Raw genomic sequence first — 22948 nt, forward strand, 5'->3', positions numbered from 1 at the left:
TCTTTGTCGTGTTGATATGCACAGAGGTGATAACATAGGTAAACAGTCTGAAAGCTTATCAGTCCTGAAGCTGAGTAATCAAACAGCTGGGGATCTGTAACATGATGACATATATATTAGAAATTATTTGCAAATAAGCTCCTGGGGTGGAATAAAGCTGTTTCTATGGTGCTTTTGTATAAGGAATGAGGAAAACAGATGAAGAGTACAAGGTTCAACTCTAAAAATACCTCCTTCACTTTCAGATAGTTCCATGGACATTGACCTTTCCAACACAAAACCAATAGGAGGCAGGGAGTAGGAGGAACAAGTAATGTCATGGTGCACATTAGGAGCGTAGCTGCACTGATAAATAAAAAAGAACATTGATTAATTTAAGGCTGGAATGAGGGAAATGTATTAATGCAATTCCACCTACAGTGAGAACAAGTAAAAATTTTGGGTTTGGCCTCTAATCTAGTCCAGAATTCTGAGTCCTGGTTCTGAAAAACCAGCCTCTATTTCCAGTCTGCTGGGCTAGCTCAGGTCTTTCCACGTCCCATACTTCCCAGTCTCATAGAGGGAAGACAAGGTCTGGTGAATGAGAAGGACTTGTTCTTGTTTTGACTAAATTCACTTATTTCAGCCAAACTAGACTGTCATCAGTAGAAGAAACCAAACTCCTACAGGCTATGTCAGAGCAGCCAAGAAGAAAGAGAACTGGGGATACTGGTAGATAGCAGGCTGAACATGAGCCAGCAGTGTGCCCAGGTGGCCAAGAGAGCCAAAGGCATCCTGGCCTGGATCAGGAACAGTGTGGCCAGTAGGACAAGGGAGGTTATTCTTCCCCTGGACTCAGCACTGGTCTGGCCACACCTTGAGCACTGTGTCCAGTTCTGGGCTCCTCAATTCAAGAGAGATGTTGAGGTGCTGGAACATGTCCAGAGAAGGGCAACAAAGCTGGTGAGGGGCCTGGAACACAAACCCTATGAGGAGAGGCTGAGGGAGCTGGGCCTGTTTATCCTGGAGAAGAGGAGGCTCAGGGGTGACCTCATTGCTGTCTACAACTACCTGAAGGGAGGCTGTAGGCAGGTGGGGTTGGTCTCTTCTGCCAGGCAACCAGCAACAGAACAAGGGGACACAGTCTCAAGTTATGCCAGGGGAGGTCTAGGCTGGATGTTAGGAGGAAGTTCTCGCCAGAGAGAGTGATTGGCATTGGAATGGGCTGCCCAGGGAGGTGCTGGAGTTACTATTGCTGGAAGTGTTCAAGAAAAGCCTGGCTGAGGCACTTAGTGCCATGGTCTAGTTGATTGTCTAGGGCTGGATGATAGGCTGGACTGGATAATCTTGGAGATCTCTTCCAATCTGTTTGATTCTATGATTCTGTGACTAGAAGCCTACATCTGCAATTGAAAACAGCTGCTATTTGGCTCACTCAATTTCTATTTCCTGAACCAAAGTAAGCAGTGTGTAAGCAGTGTGTCCTACCAGAATCTGAAGCTCCTGATAAATAAGTCTTCTTGAACTCTGAGACGAAGACTTCTCTACTGTGTCATCTTTCAGTGAGACTTTGCCTGAGAAAGCATAGCAGAACTGCTTCACTATGCCCAGAACCAGCTGCCTCCTACTTAGTAGGTATTTTTTGATCCCTCCTTATTTTTATTTTTTTTGGTGGATGTTGAAGGTGGTGGAGAGAAAAACCAGATGTGGTCAATAGATGCAAAGCAAACACATTCATTCACCTAGAAGCACATTCTAACAAATCATAGACTCATAGATCATAGAATCAGCCAGGTTGGAAGAGACCTCCAAGATCATCCAGTCTAACCTATCACCCAGCCCCAACCAATCAACTAGACCATGGCACTAAGTGCCTCATCCAGTCACAAACAAATACCAGTCACAAACATTAATGCTGGGTGGAGCATCCTGCATTTATCCCCTCTGGTTTGTGGTGCTGGTATAGTTTGCATCATCAGAAAAGCACATCTATATGTGTAATGAGATTTGTGTGGGGAAAGTCTGGGAGCATCTAGAGCCAATTCAGTATAAAGAAAATTCACTCAGGGTTGTCATGAAATTGGCATAGGTGTAAGGACAGTTTTTCATTCCATTACCCATCTGGCTGTTTCTTGCTGCTGCACCGAATACTGAGGCTGCTTCCGAAGCATTTCAGCAGGCTGCTGGGGAAACGCCAGTAAGCTGAAAGGCATGAATCCCAACCCAGAGAACAGCAAAACTGCTAATGCCCAAAGACAAGCTGCAAGTAAGTGCTTTGTCTGGAGGTAGGTACAGCTTGCTCATCTTCAAGGGATGATTTGTAGCCTTCAGAAAACACAGATGTACTGAGTTGTAACTGGAATACAAGTTTGATGCTGTTTTTACAGTGATAATGTACCCTTTCTGCCCTGACATAAGAACTGCAAAATACAAAAAGGCAGCTTTGGAGAAGAGTTGTCAAAACACATTGGTATGTTTTTCTTATTTCCCAACACTGAGTAACATTTACATTACAAACAAGGAAGCCAAAGCAGGCAACAGAGCAGAAAGAGAAGTCGAAAAGAGCAAACAGTTATGAAGTTAAGAAATGCAGAAGTTTATCCTAATGTTTATCTATATTCTAATGCTTCAAGAAGACCAAATACTCTGAGACAAGTTGAAGTCTTTGCCAGCCAGGTTGTTTGATGTTGGGTTGGCTCTGTGACAACACCAGTCCATACAGCAACACTCGTATCATTTTCTGATCAAAGTGAGTCCTAACGACATTACAACTGAGTTGTGCTCTGACATGTTTTCCTCTCTCCACTGTGACTTCTCTACGTTGCCACCAGCTTTATCTTGAGCCATTGCAATATGATACTGATATTCTGCTAATTTAAATCATGGTCAGACTCCTATTTCAGGTTATAAGAATGGATTTTCCTATCTATTCTGCTATGTTTGGTAAGGAGGCAGGAGGTCATGAGTGTATTATGGCAGTGCCAAGAAGATTGCCGTCATGGTGTAGTGGCATTCAGTTTTCCAGACAGCCTGCACAGGATGAGATGCTGCACATTTTTGTAGTTCTCTCCACTTATGTTGGTATTCACTTTCACAAAGAGTAAATGGGTCATATAATCTCAAACAAAAGGCAAATGTGCTTAGCTATTGTGAAATCAAACATCAGATGCTCTGAAAATATAGCTCCATTGATGGCAACTGAAGCACAATAGAGTTAAGTAACTTCACAATTTGAGTCTAGTGCTACCTTCTCTGCTCAGATGTGACATAACCCATCAAAGAACAGTTTACAGAGCACTTGTAGAAAGAATAATGGGTTTATTCATTGCTGTGTTGCTTTACAAGCTCATATTTGCAATAATTGTTGCTGCTGTAATTCTAATTTCTCTTTTGTTGACTTGATTGCAAGTCCACAAGATGCAGCCAGAATGAAAAAGCACCAGCCAATACTGCAGGCTGGATAGAAGCTTCTGTAGTCATATCTACCACCCATTTTTAAACCATTTAGTGTGGTCTAGCACTATTTCTATGGAAATAAAGAATCCAATCTTTTTTGTACCCATCATTGGTTTAAAATGACTTAGTCTTAGTAAATATTCCATCTTCACTTTATGGCACAATGGACCTGACCTAAATCAGTGAAGACAGAATCTTGTCAAAGCTGCAGCAGACATCAGGGATGGATGGGAAGACTTAGAAGAAAACAACTACATTAGATCTCTGTACAGCACAACTCAAACTGAATTAATTAGGAGGTTCTGAAATGTTCAAATACTGCTTTCACATTTCCAGATGGTTTGCATCCAGAACACCACAGAAATGCTGTGCTTTTTAACTGCTGAGATCAGAAGCAGCTGCAACAAAAAGCTATAGAGAAGTCTGATTCTCAGAAAAAGCCTCTCTGTCTTTGAAAAGAAGTTTAGATAACTTGAACAAGCTTTGCAGGGGCACCCAAACATTTAGAATTGCATTAGGACACACATTTTAAACTCATGTAAGCATATCCTTCACTAACTGTTTGCTCCTAATGAGAGAATTGGAGTACTCCAGTGGGGAAAATTCAAGAGGCAGGATTCTGGTTTAGTCTAGCTCTAATTTAATAGGTGACTTTGATAGTATGATTTAAATTCTCTGCCGTTCAGTTTCCCTGCTGATCTAGGGAATCATTTTCCTAAAGCAATTTGTTAGAATGTCAAGTTAGCATTATTATTGTTGTTGTTGTTGTTGTTATATTGGCTGCAACCGTGTGCAGTGATTAATATTTGTTGAGTCCAATTGTTATTCAGCATCCCACTGAACTCCACTCAAAATCCAACAACCAACTAGCATTTTGAGGTGTCATTGGCAAAGTGTCAAGAGCCCCTAGGATTAGATAACTCTGGAGGTACACAAACCTTTCAGCAGCTGTACAGCACTGTGCACGATCAAGACCATAACGAGTTTTTTTGCTGTGTGTGCTTCCACTCCAAAGCTATTATCTGCCCTTCCAATTCAGCTTTGCAGTCCTTTAGCAGGGTTACACAGCTATATGTGCACATCCTGTTCAAAACATCTGTCCATAACAAGCATATCATTTGGAAATGTGCCTGCACTTGCTAAGGCAAAAACCACAGGGTGAGGTGCAGGAAAATGAAGAAGCTTTTAAAGTTTTGTTGTTGTTATTGTTATATATATATATATATATATATATATATAAACACATATGTATATTTTATTTTTTTAGAATCAACCAGATTGGAAGAGACCTCCAAGATCATCCAGTCCAACCTAGCACCCAGCCCTAGCCAATCAACTAGACCATGGCACTAAGTGCCTCAGCCAGGCTTTTCTTGAACACCTCCAGGAATGGTGACTTTACCACCTCCCTGGGCAGCCCACGCCAATGGCAAATCACTCTCTCTGGCAAGAACTTCCTCCTAACATCCAGCCTATACCTCCCCCGGGAACAACTTGAGACTGTGTCCCCTCGTTCTGCTGCTGGTTGCCTGGCAGAAGAGACCAACCCCCACCTGGCTACAACCTCCCTTCAGGTAGCTGTAGACCTGAATTTGTACAAAATTAAAAAACAAGACAAGATTATCCTTTAACCAAAGACTACCTTTATTGATATTTGTTCCCAATATCTAGGAAGAGAGGCTAATATCTAAATCAATAAATATAAATAAGTGAAGAAGGTGATTACTAACTCTTGGGCTTACATGGAAGTTGATTGATGATTGCAGGAATACTGACTGGTAATAAAAGTGATTTAAAAATGTGTTATGAAGACTGCAGGAAAGAAGATAAGAGACATGCACCACTTTTTAATGGTGAAATTTCCTGTAAATGAAAAAAGGTTCTTATTATCTGTTTGGTTTTGATTTGGTGTTGAACCAAGTATCTGTTTATAAGAAGAAATATGACAGTACAAAGTGTACAGAGTCAATTGCAAAAGAGATTAACAGTCAAGGTGAATTTGCTTTAAATTAAGTCCTAGCAACACAGACACTGTAGACTTCAGTGAAAGGCAGATCTTTTGTGCACCATTACTGAGAACAGACCTGCTGGAAATTCAGGCCAGAAAGCTTCTCTCCAAAGTGGGATCAGTATTAGCTCAGAAACAAAGATAGGTCACTTTCAGTGTCAGACGATAACCTTAGCCATATGCCATGCTTGAACCTCCCTAATCTGTGTGCTGCAATGATCTTGATCTCAAGAGCAAGGCTGTCTGAAAGCTCTTGCTGCACATTTGTGAGGAATTTCAGCTACTGGTGATGCCAATCAGAACTGGAGATGCTGAACACAAGCAGAGTAAGCAAAGACTCTAGTGGAGCTAAGATGGTTTTATTCTACCAAGGTGCCAGTGCATTCAGTAATGATCTCAGAGATCCACCAGTGAGAAAAAAGCCTGAACTGCTTTTAAGAAAGATTCAGGTGTTGAAACGACAGGGAAAAAACACTGCAGAGAGCAACAACCCAAAAGTTTGATATAAAAACCAGGATTATGTCTTGAAGACTTTTGCCAGTAATTCATTTTTACTGAGCTTTTTTGCTTATAATACTCTCTAAGCATCTCATTCAAGAGTCTTTCCAAAGTTGCATCTCATTCAAGAGTCTTTCCAAAGTTGCATCTCATTCAAGAGTCTTTCCAAAGTTGCATCTCTTTCAAGAGTCTTTCTGAAGTCATATTTATGTGACAAAGATGAAATCTCAGATTGTCCCAGCCCAGTGAAAAGCTTCTGAGAGGAGTCTTGGATGTAGATAATGTATTTACATTTGGAAAGGAATAATGGAAGCAGGCATTGTATGTTTCATCAGAAAGTAGGAAACAGCCTGTACTGAAGAAGCAGTTCTCTAAGTTGATTTAGCCTTGGAGCCAGACTGGTGTCTAGAGGCCAGAGAACCAAAACTAGAAGCTCATGGATCTACAAAGTATCCAGACAGGGAAAGAAATTGTTGGTGGATGGAAGTGTTGGATCTGGGTCATAATAATTCTCCTTCCATGGAAGATAAAATCCTAACCATACTGACATTATCTGGAGACCAGGAGTTACACATATTCATGGGGCTTACACCAAACAGTTCTGGGATGCATTATTTGATATTTGCTGGATTTTTCTAACCGTGCAGTTAATAACATCAATTTGCAGACAGTTCTGTGTACGCAGGTGCAATGGTTGGCACTTACCCGGGGGCACATGTTCATTCATGATAACGAGTGATGCTGGTGTAGGCCTCCTTTTCCTGATCTGTAACAGGCATAAACCAACGAGTCATTAGGGTCCATCAACTTGCACACAAACCACAGAGAAACGAACAAACACAAAATTCCATCTGGTGTCCTCCTGAACATAGACCAGGCAAAATTAAGGAGGAAAATACTTAAAGAACATCAGCATGCCACTGTCTTACTGACTGCTCATCTAGTCTGACAACCATCAAGGGCCAAGCTGTTGCTTTTACAAGGACCTTTAAGGATTTGCAATCATCTTGAATAAGTTTTTGCCAACATATATCAGCCATAACTTAAAATACTCAAATTTAGTTTTGCATCAGGAGAACGGTCGTAGTAGTTTGTGACCTTACATGTGCAAACGCCTAGTACTCTTAAGTCATTTCGCAACAGATCTTTACATCTCAATACATAATCCTGCCCTGTATGCAATTCTTTTTGTTCCATTAGCACTGGTTGAACTACATGGTATTGAACTGCCTTCCTATAATGCATACATTTGCACTGAAAGCTTCGTGTTGCCCCCAGGCTATTGATACTTGGCTGAATTTAAAGAGGGAGACCAAGAGGACTGCAGCTAGAAACCATTCAGAGGTAAAACCTCAATGACAGCGTGTTCGCCTTCTTCAGTTGCTGAGCCAACATCTGGATTTATTTGGGTTCAAATTTTACTTCCAGAGATGGAAATGGAAAGTTACATCATCAGAGTTAATGGGTTTATTCCAGATTAGCATAACTGTAGCTGACAGTAGAATTTACTACTTTAATTTCATCATACACAGTGAAACTCTATAGCAGTGGGAATTAAATTCTCAGCATAAAGAAAGGACTGCCCATAAACACTGTGCAGAGTTTGGGCCACAGCATTTCAAAAGCCGTCAGAACTCCGGGAAATCCTAATCCTATGGTTCTCACAGATGTCAGGCTAAGATCAGAACACAACCTGCTAGAAGTCATTGCAGATCTGTTCCATAAGGTACGGAGATACTGTGATACTGTGAGATTCCACAGCTCAGGTGTACCAGTGGAGAAAATAAAGACCTGCAGCAAATTTCTTCTGCACCCTTCTACTATTTCTTCATTCAGTGGTCACTCACACATCATCACTTTCTGGTAGATGCCTTTTAAAAGGCACGGCATCTGAATAATCAGGACACCAGATACCTGTCCTAAAGGTGTAGAGAATTTTGTAGCTGATGGCACAGAACTATCAAGGTTATGATATTCCCCTGGTATCATCCAAAACTAGACTTACTGAAATAGAAGCAAATGTCAAGGATGACTTCCACTGAGAGAAATACACTGGGTCACCTAATTACAACTTACCCAGCTTCTCTCATGAAATTCCTTGTGCCTTTGTCTATGCACAGCTATGTATATCTGTACACAATAACAGATATCTTTTCCTCCTTAGACAACTGTATTGCTATATATATACATTATGTGCATGTTTTGGGCATGACTCAAAACCTAAGATAGCATACACATCATTCCAATGCAGACATAAGTCAGGTGTATTTCTACTTCTATATAGTTTTCAAGTGTATAAACCACTGTAACAGTGAGGTAGACTATAAAGATAATGAGAATTACAGGATGTCACTGAACTGATAACTGTCATGCAAAATACATAATAAGATGACTTCTGCAGAAAATCTCAGTTAGGTACTTTGATCAGCTTCACCTTTTGCGTTATGTAAAAGTAATATTGTATTGTAAAAGCATAAATACAGCATAATATATAAATATAAATATATAAATATAAAAAAGTATAAATATTGTATTGTAAAAGTATAAATAGAGTATAATATATAGAAATTATAAATATTATATTGTAAAAGTATAAATAGAGTATAATATATTAAAAAGTATAAATATTGTATTGTAAAAGTATAAATAGAGTATAATATATTAAAAAGTATAAATATTGTATTGTAAAAGTATAGAGTATAATATAGAAAAAAGTAGAAATATTGTATTGTAAAAGTATAGAGTATAATATATAGAGAAATTATAAACATTGTATTGTAACAGTATAAATATAGTATAATATATTAAAAAAGTATAAATATTATATTGTAAAAGTATAAATATAGTATAATATAGAAAAAAGTAGAAATATTGTGTTGTAAAAGTATAAATAGAGTATAATATAGAAAAAAGTAGAAATATTGTATTGTAAAAATATAAATAGAGTATAATATATACAGAAATTATAAACATTGTATTGTAAAAGTATAAATATAGCATAATATATTAAAAAGTATAAATATTGTATTGTAAAAGTATAAATAGAGTATAATATGTTAAAAAGTATAAATATTGTATAGTAAAAGTATAACTATAGCATAATATATAAAAAGTATAAATATTGTATTGTAAAAGTATAAATAGAGTATAATATATATAAAAATTATAAATAATGTATTGTAAAAGTATAAATATAGCATCATATATTTAAAAAGTATTAATATTGTATTGTAAAAGTATAGATAGAGTATAATATATAAAAAAGTATAAATATTGTACTAAAAATATAAATATAGTATAATACATATAAAAAGTATAAATATTGTATTGTAAAAGTATAAAGAGAGCATAATATGTATAAAAAGTATAAATATGGTATTGTAAAAGTATAAAGAGAGTATAATATGTATAAAAAGTATATATAAGGTATTGTAAAAGTATAAAGAGAGCATAATATATATAAAAATTATAAATATTGTATTGTAAAAGTATAAAGAGAGTATAATACATATAAAAAGTATAAATATGGTATTGTAAAAGTATAAAGATTGTATAATACATATAAAAAGTATAAATCTGGTATTGTAAAAATATAAATATCACTTGAGCTGCTTTGCTGAGCAATTGTGTACATGTGAAGTGCATACATCAGGGTACAAGTTCAGATATGGAAAAGGCACAACAAATATATACTGGATAAGCCCACCCAAGGTAAACAAGTCTTATTCTGGCTAAAGGACATATTCTTGTTGTTTGCATATCTCCAGATATCATGAGCATATGGAGATGATATCTGGATATATCCATATACCCCTGTATCCCCTAGAGCATTTAATCCAAAGTGACACTCACACAAGTCAGAAAAGCATTTAGGTGGTAAGTATTATCTGTTTTCACCTCACTTCTTCCTCCTATTTCTACACCATTCCATCATCTTACCTGCTCAGCTGCCTCGGGGTCGATTTGGCTCTGAAAGAGTGGCATTGCAAACTGTATTTTTTTAGGGCTGTTGGGCTCCATGGTAGTGCTGAGGCGAGTCAGACGAGAGAAGAGTCCAGAGCCGGAGACTTGTTCTGCTCCTCTCCCCGGGCACCCTCCTCCCAGCCAGGCTGGGTGCTCCTCTGGAGCAGCTCTAACTCCCGACTTAGCCCAGCAATCTGTGAGGCAAGCAACTCTCCTGTTCCACATCCAAGGAGATGCCACTGCCTTAGAGATTTTATTTTCCCCCCTCTCCTCTCCTCTCTCTTCAGCAGTCTTTCAGATCCTCTCAGCACAAAGCTGAAAGGAACAATAAGCTAATTGTGTAGCAGTTCACTTCCACATATGCCAAGCATTCACTCAGAAGCTAATTGAAAATGCAATACTAGCATCGCATGGCCTGGAGCCCTGGGATTTGAAAAAGAGGATCTCTCCACTGTACATTACTAACTGGCTGCTCAGAAGTGCAATGCAAGCTCCCTCAGAGTATTGCTGATGGGCTCTTAATTATTGATGAGCACAAATCAGGAAGTTTTCAGATTTTGGGGGTGGAGGTAGTAGGAGGGGTGGATGCAATAATCTGTTACAGTGTGCCAGAACCACTCTTCTCCTCTCACATATCAAACCATTGCCTTTGCCCTTTCAAGTTCTTTTCTAAACCTCTTCCAGGAAGGTTTTTTTGATGATGAATCCACACAGACGCCTACATTTTCATGAAGCTTATCTGGTGTACTACGTGGGGTTGCAGTTCAGGCTGGGTTTGCAAATGTAGGCTGTCACTTGTTCTGGTGGGCTCTGTCTCACATGGCTGCAGACTCTGAGATCATCCACATTTGTGCTAGCCGTCTGGGCTCCCTCGTGCTGCACATACCAAAGGGAATTTTGTCCTGATCTAAATTAAGTGGAATATGGCATTCAGTGATAGATTCTCTCCACTAAACATAGAAAAGGTAAATCTGACTCAGACTACTTACCTCACTTTTAGATGGCTACAATTCAGAGGGCTGCTTTGGGGCACAAAACCAGTGCCTTTTCCCAAGACTAGGAAAATCATTTCATCAATCATACCAGCAGTGCTCTTCAATAACTACAATTTATTTTCTCTTTTTATTTCACCTTAATTCAAAAGAAGTGTATGAAATGACAGATGGTAGCCACTGGCTTAACCTACCTCTTTGCTTAAAGTACCTGACACCTTGTCCCACCTACTGCTTGAAGCAAGCCCCAGGATCAGGTTGTCCTGGGCCCTCTCTGGTTGAGTCCTGAATATTTTCAGTGCCAAAGTGAAATGATCAGTTTCAGTTACCACAAAAAAGAATCAAAGAATCAACCAGGTTGGAAGAGACCTCTAAGATTATCCAGTCCAACCTGTCACCCAGCCCTGTCCAATCAACCAGACCATGGCACTAAGTGCCTCAGCCAGGCTTTTCTTGAACACTTCCAGCGACGGCAACTCCACCACCTCCCTGGGCAGCCCATTCCAATGCCACTCTTCTCTGGCAAGAACTTCCTCCTAACATCCAGCTTAGACCTCCCCTGGCACAACTTGAGACTGTGTCCCCTTGTTCTGTTGCTGGTTGTCTGGGAGAAGAGACCAACCCCCACCTGGCTACAGCCTCCCTTCAGGTAGTTGTAGACAGCAACGAGGTCCCCCCTGAGCCTCCTCTTCTCCAGGCTGCACACCCCCAGCTCCCTCAGCCTCTCCTCACAAGGCTACTCACCATCTTTGTCACCCTTCTCTGGACATGTTCCAGCACCTCAACATCTCTCTTGAGTTGAGGAGCCCAGAACTGAACACAGGACACAAGCTGTGGCCTGACCAGTGCTGAGTCCAGAGGAAGAATAACCTCCCTCATCCTACTGGCCACACTGTTCCTGGTCCAGCCCAGGATGCCTTTGGCTCTCTTAGCTGCTTTATAGGCTTCCAAAGGCAATTAGAGCCAGATCACCACTGCCCCAGTTCTGCTGGTGTGACTGAGTCTAAGACACTAAAGTAAGAGGGGCAGATACCACTTTCACAAAAGGACAATTAAGTGTTTTCAGGACAGCCTAACTATCCAATCTCACATGTCCTTCATCAACAGACATGCCATTAACTTCAGCAGCAGCTCCAGACACAGCATATACACACAGGGATAGACATGGGGGAGGACCCACACAGAAATCTGAAGTTATGGCATTTCTCTAAAAAAATGTTCATACATAAACCAAAATACTTTTTGTTTGCCCACTCCTAGAAAAAGTGAGAAAAATATTTCCCAGTTGCTTTGCTATTACATATAGCAACAAATAGTATATTTTAAGTATATGGAATCATAGAATCAACCAGGTTGAAAAGAGACCTCCAAGGTCACCAGGCCAATTTAGCACCCAGCCCTAGACAATCAACTAGACCATGGCACTAAGTGCCTCAGCCAGGCTTTTCTTGAACACTTCCAGCAATAGCAACTCCACCACCTCCCTGGGCAGCCCATTCCAATGCCAATCACTCTCTCTGACAACAACTTCCTCCTAACATCCAGCCTAGACCTCCCCTGGCACAACTTGAGACTGTGTCCCCTTGTTCTGTTGCTGGTTGCCTGGCAGAAGAGACCAACCCCCACCTGGCTACAGCCTCCCTTCAGGTAGTTGTAGACAGCAATGAGGTCCCCCCTGAGCCTCCTCTTCTCCAGGCTGCACACCCCCAGCTCCCTCAGCCTTTCCTCATAGGGAGAAATGAAGAAACTGTTTGCCATATCCTCTATAATACTACAGATGTCTACACAACTTCATGTATTAAATTATACTGCAATTACAGTGTATGTTACCATATAACAGAAGCTGTAATTACTACAAAGGTCAATAGTAAAGTCAGTTGAAAAAAAGACATTCAGCTCATGAAAAAATATGCAAACATTCAATGTAGAAAGGGTTATAGAAGTGTGCTTCAGCTCTAGTCTGCAAGACAGTGCTATCAAAAGGAATCATGTCTCAAAGTCACAGTAATGGTATCTGAGAAGAGAGCTCAACAATTGTATGAAGAAAGCTAACCAACAAAAACACTTCTTGGTAGATTTGGGAGGGAGCCAGATGGCAGGACAGGACAAGACACAAGGACAAATCCCTCATCGGGCTGCTTTGCCTCAGAGAGTGGTCCACCACCAATGCAATGCAAAGGTTTGTTTCTGCAGCCATCCTCTCTGTGCCTAATTGCAGCTGGCTGCAATCTTCACATGCACTACAACAATAAGAGTATTTTTAAGATAGCCTCAGAGGCATATTTCAGAGGGCACTGGGATATAACATTTCAAGATTAGTACATCAGCTCTCTCTTACACCTAACCTGCAGCACTAGCTGTCTCCAGGCAAAGCATGTTTCCATTTTCCATAGACTCCTCCATAGTCTGTGGAAGAACTGAAGCCTATTTAAGTATTGCCAGATCCTTTTAGCTCACCTCTTTTAATGCACTCCCCACAGTGTTTCAGATTCTTTCATGATTCAGCTAAAATTATTATGGAATTAAAAAGAAGTGTACAAGATCTTTCCTTCCTGTGTTGTTCCCTGGGTCCTGGTATGAAGCAATGTCTTTTAATATCTCATGGACAAGTTCTCCAAGCACTAAAAGCACAGGTCCTGCCTATTTCCCCTGCTGTGTTACAAGTTTATGTACTTTTTGTCATCTAAAGACAAGGCTACTGGGAAGGGGATTCAAGGATCTTTGTCCTGCATTCTCCTTTCAGAATTTCTGCTGTGCCTGTGATCTGCCTCAGTTTTTCTCCAGTTCAAGAGGGATAGGAAACTACTGGAGAGACTCCAACAGAGGACCACAAGGATATTAGGGAAGAGGAGTAGCTCTCTTATTAGGAGAGGCTGAGAGACTTGGGGCTATTTAGTCTGGAAAAGAGAAGACTGAGAGGGGATCTTATAAATGCACATAAATATTTAAAGGGTGTAGGTTATGATGATGAGGCTGGGCTTTTTCAGGGGTGCCCAGTGACAGGAGAAGGGGCAACAGGTACAAAGTAGAATACAGGAGGTTTCACATGAATTTAATGAAAAACATCTTTACTTTGAGGCTGATGGAACACTGAAAGAGGCTGCCCAGAAAGGTTATGGAGTCCCCTTCTCTAAAGACTCTCAGAACTCACCTGGATGTGTTCCTGCACAGTGTGATCTAGGCATACCTGCAGGGGAGATGGACTGGAGGATCTCCAGAGGTCTCTTCTAATCCCCTGCCATTCTATGATTCTTGGAGAGGAGAAGAGCTGGAGCTTGTTGTAAAGCCAATCTGCTTAAGGCTTTGGCTCCTAATTTCACCACTGCAGATGTATGGAAGCACTCAGCTACAGTTCTCCACCAGAGTGGCATCACAAAGTGAGTACTTGGCCTAGAAGCAGACCACTCCTCATGCCAGCATCTTTTCAGCATACTGATGGGCAGCCCTACCAGCATCACAGGAAAAAACACTGCAGAGTATATTGCTTCCCAGCTGCTCCTCACTGTCTTTCTGCTGCAGCCAAAGGGGACTTCAGCACCCCTCTTCCTTCTGCCCTTTTCTAATCAACTGACAAAGTTTTTTCACTGCATTTGTCTATACAGAGACATCCACTTCACAACTCTTGGTGTTGGCAAAAAGGAGGTAGAAAGCATGAACCCTGGATGCAGTCATTGCTGTGCCCAAATGTTCATGGACAGGTTTTCTTTTTGAGGCTGTACATTGGGCATTGCTCATAGGTGCTAAAATACAACCCTTGCAAGAATAAACAGTGACATACTCAAAACAGCCCAGGCATTGCAGTCAGGGTGGCTCCCACTCAATCTCTGGAAACAGTCTGCTATTTACATGCTGAAAATGCAAAGAATTTAAAAGCTGCAGGGGTAGGAGAACACAGAGCAGATCAGGACTGTCTCATGAGCAGTAAGTGCTGCTGCAGGCAGGCCAAGACACAGGACAGTTCTGCTGAGCAGCAGGAGTGTTGGTGGGATATTCAGTGAGAGCTGTTGGCCTAGTAACAGCCTATCCCAAATTTCCATCCCCAGTATTCATCCATTGATCATGCTCACATACTGACTGGGCACTGGAATGGGCTGCCCGGAGAGGTGGTGGAGTCGCCGTCCCTGGGGCACTTCAAGGCAAGGTTGGACGTGGCACTTGGTGCCATGGTCTAGCCTTGAGCTCTGTGGTAAAGGTTTGGACTTGATGATCTGTGAGGTCTTTTCCAACCCTGATGATACTGTGTGATACTGTGATACTATACACATGGATTCATAAAGCCCTGTTAAGTGAAAAACACAGCTATTTCTACGACCTCTTTAGTTGAGATGATGATTCCTTGGCAGTATAATTTTAATCATAATCAGTGTAAGGTTACTTTTATCTGAGAATCTAGGAAGCAATATCACCTATTCAAGTCTTCTTCACAGGATCACAGGATGTTAGGGGTTGGAAGGGACCCAAGCAGGTCATCGAGTCCAACCCCCCCTGCCAGAGCAGGACAATATTATCTAATACAGATCACAGAGGAACACATCGAGACAAGAATTCAAAGTCTCCAGAGAAGGAGACTCCACAGCCTCTCTGGGAAGCCTGTTCCAGCGCTCTGTGAGCCTTACAGTAAAGAAGTTCCTCCTTGTGTTGAGGTGGAACTTCTTTTGCTGCAACTTACACCCATTGCTCCGTGCCTTATCACAGGGAGCAAGTGAGCAGTGCCTGTCCCTCCCTTCCTGGCCAGCCCTCAGATACTTATTTATCAAATCCCCTCTAAGTTTTCTATTCTCCAGGCTAAAAAGTCTCAAGTCTCTCAGCCTCTCCTCATAAGCCATGCCCTCCAGTCTCCTCATCATCCTCCTAGCCCTCCGCTGGACCCTCTGCAGCAGATCCCTGTCCCTCTTAAACTGAGATCCCTCTTAAACTGAGAAGCCCAAAACTGAACACAGTATTCAAGATGTGGTCTCACCAGGGCAGATTAGAGGGGGAGGAGAACCTCCCTCAATCTGCTGGACACACTCTTCCTAACACACCCCAGGATCCCATTGGCCTTCTTGGACACAAGGGCACATTGCTGTGCCATGGTTAACTTGTTATCTGCCAGGACCCCCAGGTCCTTCTCCATAGGACTGCTCTCCAGCAGATCACCTCCCAGCCTGTGCTGGTGCAGTTTATTATTCCTCCCCAGATGCAGGACTCTGCACTTGTCCTTGTTGAACTTCACCTGGTTCCTCTGTGCAGCTCTCCAGGCTGTCCAGGTCTCTCTGGATGGCCACACAGCCTTCAGCTATATCAGCCAAGCCTCCCAGCTTGGTGTCATCAGCAAACTTCCTGAGCAGACACTCTGTGTCCTCATCAATGTCATTCTTCTGGGACTCATGGCAATCCAAGCTGTCAAACGAGACACAGATATTTACTGGTAGGTGCTGTGCACTACATCCATAGAATACACATCCAAAACATAGGAAATGAGCTAGATTAATGGGACATAATCTGATTTGACAGTCAAATGTTCTATGTCTAATGTCTGGAATACAGGTCAACTGTGCAGAAACCAGAATTCTTGTACTGGCTTTAGGGAGGTATTTCAGCAGAAAGCCATTCTAGAATATGCTTCCTCACCAAGAAGAGGGTAAATCTCATGTGCTTTCCAATAAGCAGAACTGTAGTTTGTCTGGACTTTAGAATAAAATTAGATTATATCCATATTAAATCTGGACTGACTGTAACACTGAAGGAAACAACTGGAATGTAAAATTGAGGCTCTACTGTAACTTTGTTTAAAATAAAAACCCCAGACATTAAGAACCCAGAGAATCACAGAATCAACCAGGTTGGAAGAGACCTCCAAGATCATCCAGTCCAACCTAGCACCCAGCCCTGTCCAGTCAACTAGACCATGGCACTGAGTGCCTCAGCCAGGCTTTTCTTGAACACTTCCAGTGACAGTGACTCCACCACCTCCCTGGGCAGCCCATTCCAATGCCAATCACTCTCTCTGCCAACAACTTCCTCCTAACATCCAGCCTATACTTTCCCCAGCACAACTTGAGACTGTGTCCTCTTGTTCTGTTGCTGGTTGCCTGGCAGAAGAGGCCACCCCCCACCTGGCTACAATGCCCTTTCAGGTAGTTGTAGACAGTAATAAGGTCCCCCCTGAGCCTCCTCTTCTCCAGGCTAAACAGGCCCAGCTCCCTCAGCCTCTCCTCATAGGGTTTGTGTTCCAGGCCCCTCACCAGCTTTGTTGCCCTTCTCTGGACACATTCCAGCACCTCAACATCTCTCTTGAATTGAGGAGCCCAGAACTGGACACAGTACTCAAGGTGTGGCCTGACCAGTGCTGAGTCCAGGGGAAGAATAACCTCCCTTGTCCTACTGGCCACACTGTTCCTGATGCAGGCCAGGATGCCTTTGGCTCTCTTGGCCACCTGGGCACACTGCTGGCTCATCTTCAGCCTACTATCTATCAGTACCCCCAGGTCCCTTTCCTCCTGCCTGCTCTCCAGCCACTCAGTCCCCAGCCTGATTATCCAGTCCAACCTAGCACCCAGCCCTAGCCAGTCAACTAGACCGTGACACTAAGTGTCTCATCCAGTCTTCTCTCAAACACCTCCAGGGATGGTGACTCCACCACCTCTCTGACAGCCCATTCCAATGCCAATCACTCTTGCTGGGAAGAACTTCCTCCCCACATCCAGCCTAGACCTCCCCCAGCACAACTTCACAGTATCACAGTATCACCAAGGTTGGAAGAGACCTCATAGATCATCAAGTCCAACCCTCTACCACAGAGCTCAAGGCTAGACCATGGCACCAAAATACAGACCATGGCTGAGTATTCTTGCAGCCAGCTGGCAGCCACCAAGATGACTATCACAGTGAAATTTAGAACAGCATCCCACAACACTCTGGCACTACTGATGGCTTTACACACAGCACATGTGACTGACCAATATTTATCAGCCACTCATAGAGCTGTTTCAATCTGCACACATTACATATAAAACAGCAGACTGGCATTAAAAACAACAATGCTGATTTGTAAGGAAAGTAGCAAGTTTAATCCCTAAACAAAAATTGTCTATGCTCAGCAAACTGCCACAGCTGAAGTGACACTGCTAAAGGACAATGCAGGCAGGTCAGGTGTGTGTCCAATAGTAAAGACAGCTGCTCCTAAGGCACAACAGAAATGTCAATAGAGCTTGATGCTAGTTCAACTTAACCTCTGTGACAACAGGGCATGGCAGTTTTACTATTTTTTCTTGTTGTTGTTGTTGTTGTTAACAGGAACACAAACCCTGTGAGGAGAAGCTGAAGGAGCTGGGGTTGTTTAGCCTGGAGAAGAGGAGGCTCAGGGGAGACCTCATTGCTGTCTGCAACTACCTGAAGGGAGGTCATAGCCAAGTGGGGGTTGGTCTCTTCTCCCAGACAACCAGCAACAGAACAAGGGGACACAGTCTCAAGTTGTGCCAGAAAAGGTATAGGCTGGATGTTAGGAGGAAGTTCTTGCCAGAGAGAGTGATTGGCATTGGAATGGGCTGCCCAGGAAGGTGGTGGAGTCACCATCCCTGGAGGTCATAGAATCATAGAATCAGCCAGGTTGCAAGAGACCTCCAAGATCATCCAGGCCAACCTAGCACCCAGCCTATCCAATCAACTAGACCATGGCACTGAGTGCCTCATCCAGGCTTTTCTTGAACCCTCCAGGGATGGTGACTCCACCACCTCCCTGGGCAGCCCATTCCAATGCCAATCACTCTCTCTGTGAAGAACTTCCTCCTAACATCCAGTCTATACTTTCCCTGGCACAACTTGAGACTGTGTCCCCTTGTTCTGTTGCTGGTTGCCTGGGAGAAGAGACAAACCTCCACAGGGGGTTGTTCAAGGAAAGCCTGCGTGAGGCACTTAGTGCCATGATCTAGTTGACTGGCTAGAGCTGGGTGCTAGGTTGGACTGGATGATCTTGGAGGTCTCTTCAAACCCAGTTGATTCTATGATTCTATGATTTCTGTATCTACATAAGTGTCACTCAGAAGCTTGAAGTGTCTTTAAGAATGGCAAAAATTTGTTATCAAGGCTATGGTAAAATAGGCACTTGTATATTTATTAGTCTCAGTAGAGTTTTTAGAAATGTCATTTTGAAATGCCTTTAATTCTATATTATGCCAGAACATCACAAATCTGCTTTCCATCAGCTGCAAGAAAAATTGGCACTATTTTTCATTCCTCAGGATACATTAAACACTAGACTCTGTGCTGCTGAGGTAAAATGTTCTCACAAGGTATGAGCAGAAGCATCACAGACACAGAATCACAGTATTTCTTAGATTGGAAGAGACCTTTGAGATCATTGAATCCTATCACTAGTTTCACACTGACAAGTCCTTGATGAAACCAAATCCCTCAGCAAAGCATCTAATCACTGTGAATCGCTATGGTTGGAAAGGACCACCAGGATCATCCAACTCCAGCCTTCATCCCAGCATCCTTAATCACTAGACCATAGCCTCAAATGCCACATCCACTCTCCTTTTAAACACCTCAAGGGATGGTGACTCCATCACCTCCCTGGGCACCCAGTTCTAGTGCCTGACCACCCGCTCAGTAAAGAATTTCCTCCGAACATCCAACCTAAACCTCCCCTGATGTGACTTGAGTCCATTTCCTCTTGTCCTATCATTAGTAATTCGGGAGAAGAGATCACTCCTGGAAGTTACCTACAATTGACATTTCTGCCCAGAGCACTGAACCAGGCTGCTGCTCCCACGCAGGATGGTGTTGGCAATCAGTGCGCAACAGCCACCAGCTCTGGAAATGCTTTTCTCCATCATTCTGAGAGCCACAGCTGCCACCTTTAGAGTAGCACAAGACCTATATTAACAGTCAAGTGTGTTAACTTACCTGTCTGGAGGACAAGAAGCAGCGTCCTCTGCTGCAATTATTTGAACAGGTTTTGGGGTTGTGCATTTGAGAAGGAAGCTTGCAGACACTCAGGTCTGGCTGATGCCCTGCATTGGCTTTCTGGGACGGAACAGCATACTCATGCAAGCTGAAAAGGAAAACAGAATCCTACTACGGCTTACCACCTCATATGGATTGCCATGAATAAATACTGTCAGAGCTGATATTTCAACTCTCAAACATGTAGGGCCAGGTTTTCAAGAAAGCTCTGGCTCTACTCACAGGGATGAACTCAGGAGAAATCAAAAACAAGCCAATTTTTGGAGTTACAAGAGCCAGTAACTTAAAGAGTTCAGTTTAAAGTGCCAACATTTATCTCAAATTTATGTTCCACGTTTCCCAATATCTGAAAGCTTTGGAAAACCCAGGCCCTGGTCTCTCTTCTTGTTCTCCAATCCATGAAATATTTGATCAGATTTGTTGCTTGTTTTGGTTAAGAGCAAACCATGCACAATGAAAAAGACTGATACAGATTATAAGCAAAATAAATATTTTATTGGTTTAATATACACTTTTTTTTTAAAAGAAATCAGCCCTTGTGTGCCTTCCTAACACAATTTAAAAACTTAGAAACTTTTCCATATGATATTGTTATATTTGAAACTATTTTTGATTAAAGACCTTGAGATAGTGTAAAGAGTTTTAGTAGATGGAAATGGCAAAGGAGCAGAAATTCCAAGGACAGAAAAATGGGGTATTACATATCTAACACATGTCTATTTGACCACATAAAATCTCCAATGACTTCCAACTTGCTCCATCAGAACAAAAGCATATTCAGAAGGCTAAATGAAAATACACTTACTGAAGGATGGGGAAGGAAAAGAGGGTTTTTTCAATCCACCCCAGAACACAAGCAAGGTCGTTCACCCATTCCAAGTTGCACATGCTAATTGCTTTCAGAAGATCAGTACTTTTATTGCATTTTGGTTAATATAAAGCAGAATAGAACTTCTCTTGGTATGACTGACAGCAGTCAACATAAAACCAAAAAACAGTACTTAAAATAAGGCACTTTTCTACAGAGGGATGGGTAAACAGTCAGGAAGCAAATAAAATTAGTTAAAAAGTCATCTTCTACACAAAGATAAGGCTTTCAGTGTCAGAACTTTAAGTAGTTTTAAGTAACCTCATGTCTTTCTACCACTGTGCTAACAGTAACAGCCCCAAGGATTAACAGTAATGTTTACAAGATTGTTTCCTTCTTCTGACATGGCACTACATAACAGCAGTGGAAACCATTATTGGTTGTTTCAAGCTCTTAAAGTGGATCAGTTATTGCACAATAAATACCTCACAGAGGTCAGTGTTTGGGTTTGTTGTTTTTTTTTGTGTGTGTTGTGTGGTATTTTATTATTATTATTATTTTTTCTAAAAAGCTAGGCTGAATGCATTTGTGTTATTTATAAATTGGTTACATCTGGAAATCTTCAAGTTTCATGATGCATTATTAGACAAAGAAGTTAGCTATATAAAAATTTACATCAGGGACATACAAATAAATACAAAACCTTTCAGAGAGCCACAGTTTTGTTGATGCTTTAAAGGAAAGTAATGAACTAGTTAAAGTGTCTAAGTCTTCTTAGAGGAACTCGAGGAAAGGTACACACCATGGAACCAAGTGTCTAACACAGTAGCCTATCTCAGCAGCTTTAACATCTCCTGAAGCAAAATTTTGAACTTGACACTTCCACCAGTGTATGCCACCCAAAGCAGAATCCCACAGCGTTTCGGACTACATCCAACCTTAAAGAAAAAGCAAGACAAACATCTAAATTAGATTTTCTGCTTGTTATGCTTTGATAATATTTGTAGCTAAGGCAGGCAAAACACACACATACTCTTGCATGATGCATTCACATCCAAAGTCATCATGGAGCACACTGAAACTAAAATGCAAGGACTGGGGGTACTGATAGACAGTAAGCTGAAGATGAGCCAGCAGTGTGCCCAGGTGGCCAAGAGAGCCAATGGCATCCTGGCCTGCATCAGGAACAGTGTGGCCGGTAGGACAAGGGAGGTTATTCTTCCCCTGTACTCAGCACTGGTCAGGCCACACCTTGATTACTGTGTCCAGTTCTGGGCCCCTCAATTCTAGAAGGATGTTGAGGTGCTGGAACATGTCCAGAGAAGGGCAACGAAGCTGGTGAGGGGCCTGGAACACAAACCCTATGAGGAGAGGTTGAGGGAGCTGGGCCTGTTTAGCCTGGAGAAGAGGAGGCTCAGGGGTGATCTAGAACTACCTGAAAGGGCATTGTAGCCATGTGGGGGGTGGCCTCTTCTCCCAGGTAACCAGCAATAGAACAAGGGGACACAGTCTCAAGTTGTGCCAGGGTAGGTATAGGCTGGATATTAGGAAGAAGTTCTTCACAGAGAGAGTGATTTCCCATTGGAATGGGCTGCCCAGGGAGGTGGTGGAGGCACCGTCCCTGGGGGTCTTCAAGAAAAGACTGGATGAGGCACTTAGTGCCATGGTCTAGTTGATTGGCTAGGGCAGGGTGATAGGTTGGACTGGATGATCTTGGAGGTCTCTTCCAACCTGGTTGATTCTATGATTCTATGACTGCTGCATGAAAGCTGACAGTAGAATGAGCCAAACTATAAACAAGTTGATTTTCCAAAGGTATCTGGGATTAACAGCATCCTCTGCATTTAATGAGCTTCGGTTTCGATCACTTCCATTTCAAGGGGAAAATACAAACAAGCATGGTTTAAGTTAACAATGATATTTCATATGATAAAAAAATAATCTGGTTCTGGCAGATTGCCAAAGATTACCTGCAGTACCAGTTTCATGGCTGTGTATCTTGTTTTGCAGTTGCAGATCTGCTTTGAGGTGACACAGCTGCCAACAACCCACTTACTATTTCTCGTCTTATTTCACCAACAATAGATTCCTTGATCTGAAAGAGATTAGCCAAAGTCTTGAGGTCAGTAAGTTATATAACCAACAGATAAAACTAAATTATATTGCAGATATGTTTGACAATTGACATATGAAAATGTACACCACCAAAAGGTCCACTTGAAAAAGAACACAAACAGAACACTGTAAGAGGGTTTCTCTTGGAAAAATAACTGTAAGTAATTTTATCTTGCA

The 22948-nt window shown here is 42.0% G+C and overlaps 2 protein-coding genes across 2 annotated transcripts in view; both read right to left on the reverse strand.

Moving 5' to 3' along the window:
- PPP1R1C (protein phosphatase 1 regulatory inhibitor subunit 1C) overlaps positions 1-10086 on the reverse strand; it is a 60207-nt gene extending 50121 nt beyond the window's left edge. The window contains exons 1-2 of the mRNA XM_064167213.1: positions 9881-10086; positions 6647-6707 (exon numbers count right to left, since the gene is read on the reverse strand). Of these exons, the coding sequence (XP_064023283.1) occupies positions 6647-6707; positions 9881-9961 (142 nt within the window). The 5' untranslated portion in view covers positions 9962-10086. The remainder of the gene's footprint in view (positions 1-6646; positions 6708-9880) is intronic.
- A 10235-nt stretch (positions 10087-20321) lies between these two features.
- Positions 20322-22948, reverse strand: part of ITPRID2 (ITPR interacting domain containing 2) — a 41320-nt gene continuing 38693 nt past the window's right edge. The window contains exons 17-18 of the mRNA XM_064161702.1: positions 22627-22751; positions 20322-21594 (exon numbers count right to left, since the gene is read on the reverse strand). Of these exons, the coding sequence (XP_064017772.1) occupies positions 22641-22751 (111 nt within the window). The 3' untranslated portion in view covers positions 20322-21594; positions 22627-22640. The remainder of the gene's footprint in view (positions 21595-22626; positions 22752-22948) is intronic.

Source organism: Pogoniulus pusillus, chromosome 2, assembly GCF_015220805.1.
Source record: "Pogoniulus pusillus isolate bPogPus1 chromosome 2, bPogPus1.pri, whole genome shotgun sequence".
Lineage (NCBI taxonomy): Eukaryota > Metazoa > Chordata > Aves > Piciformes > Lybiidae > Pogoniulus > Pogoniulus pusillus.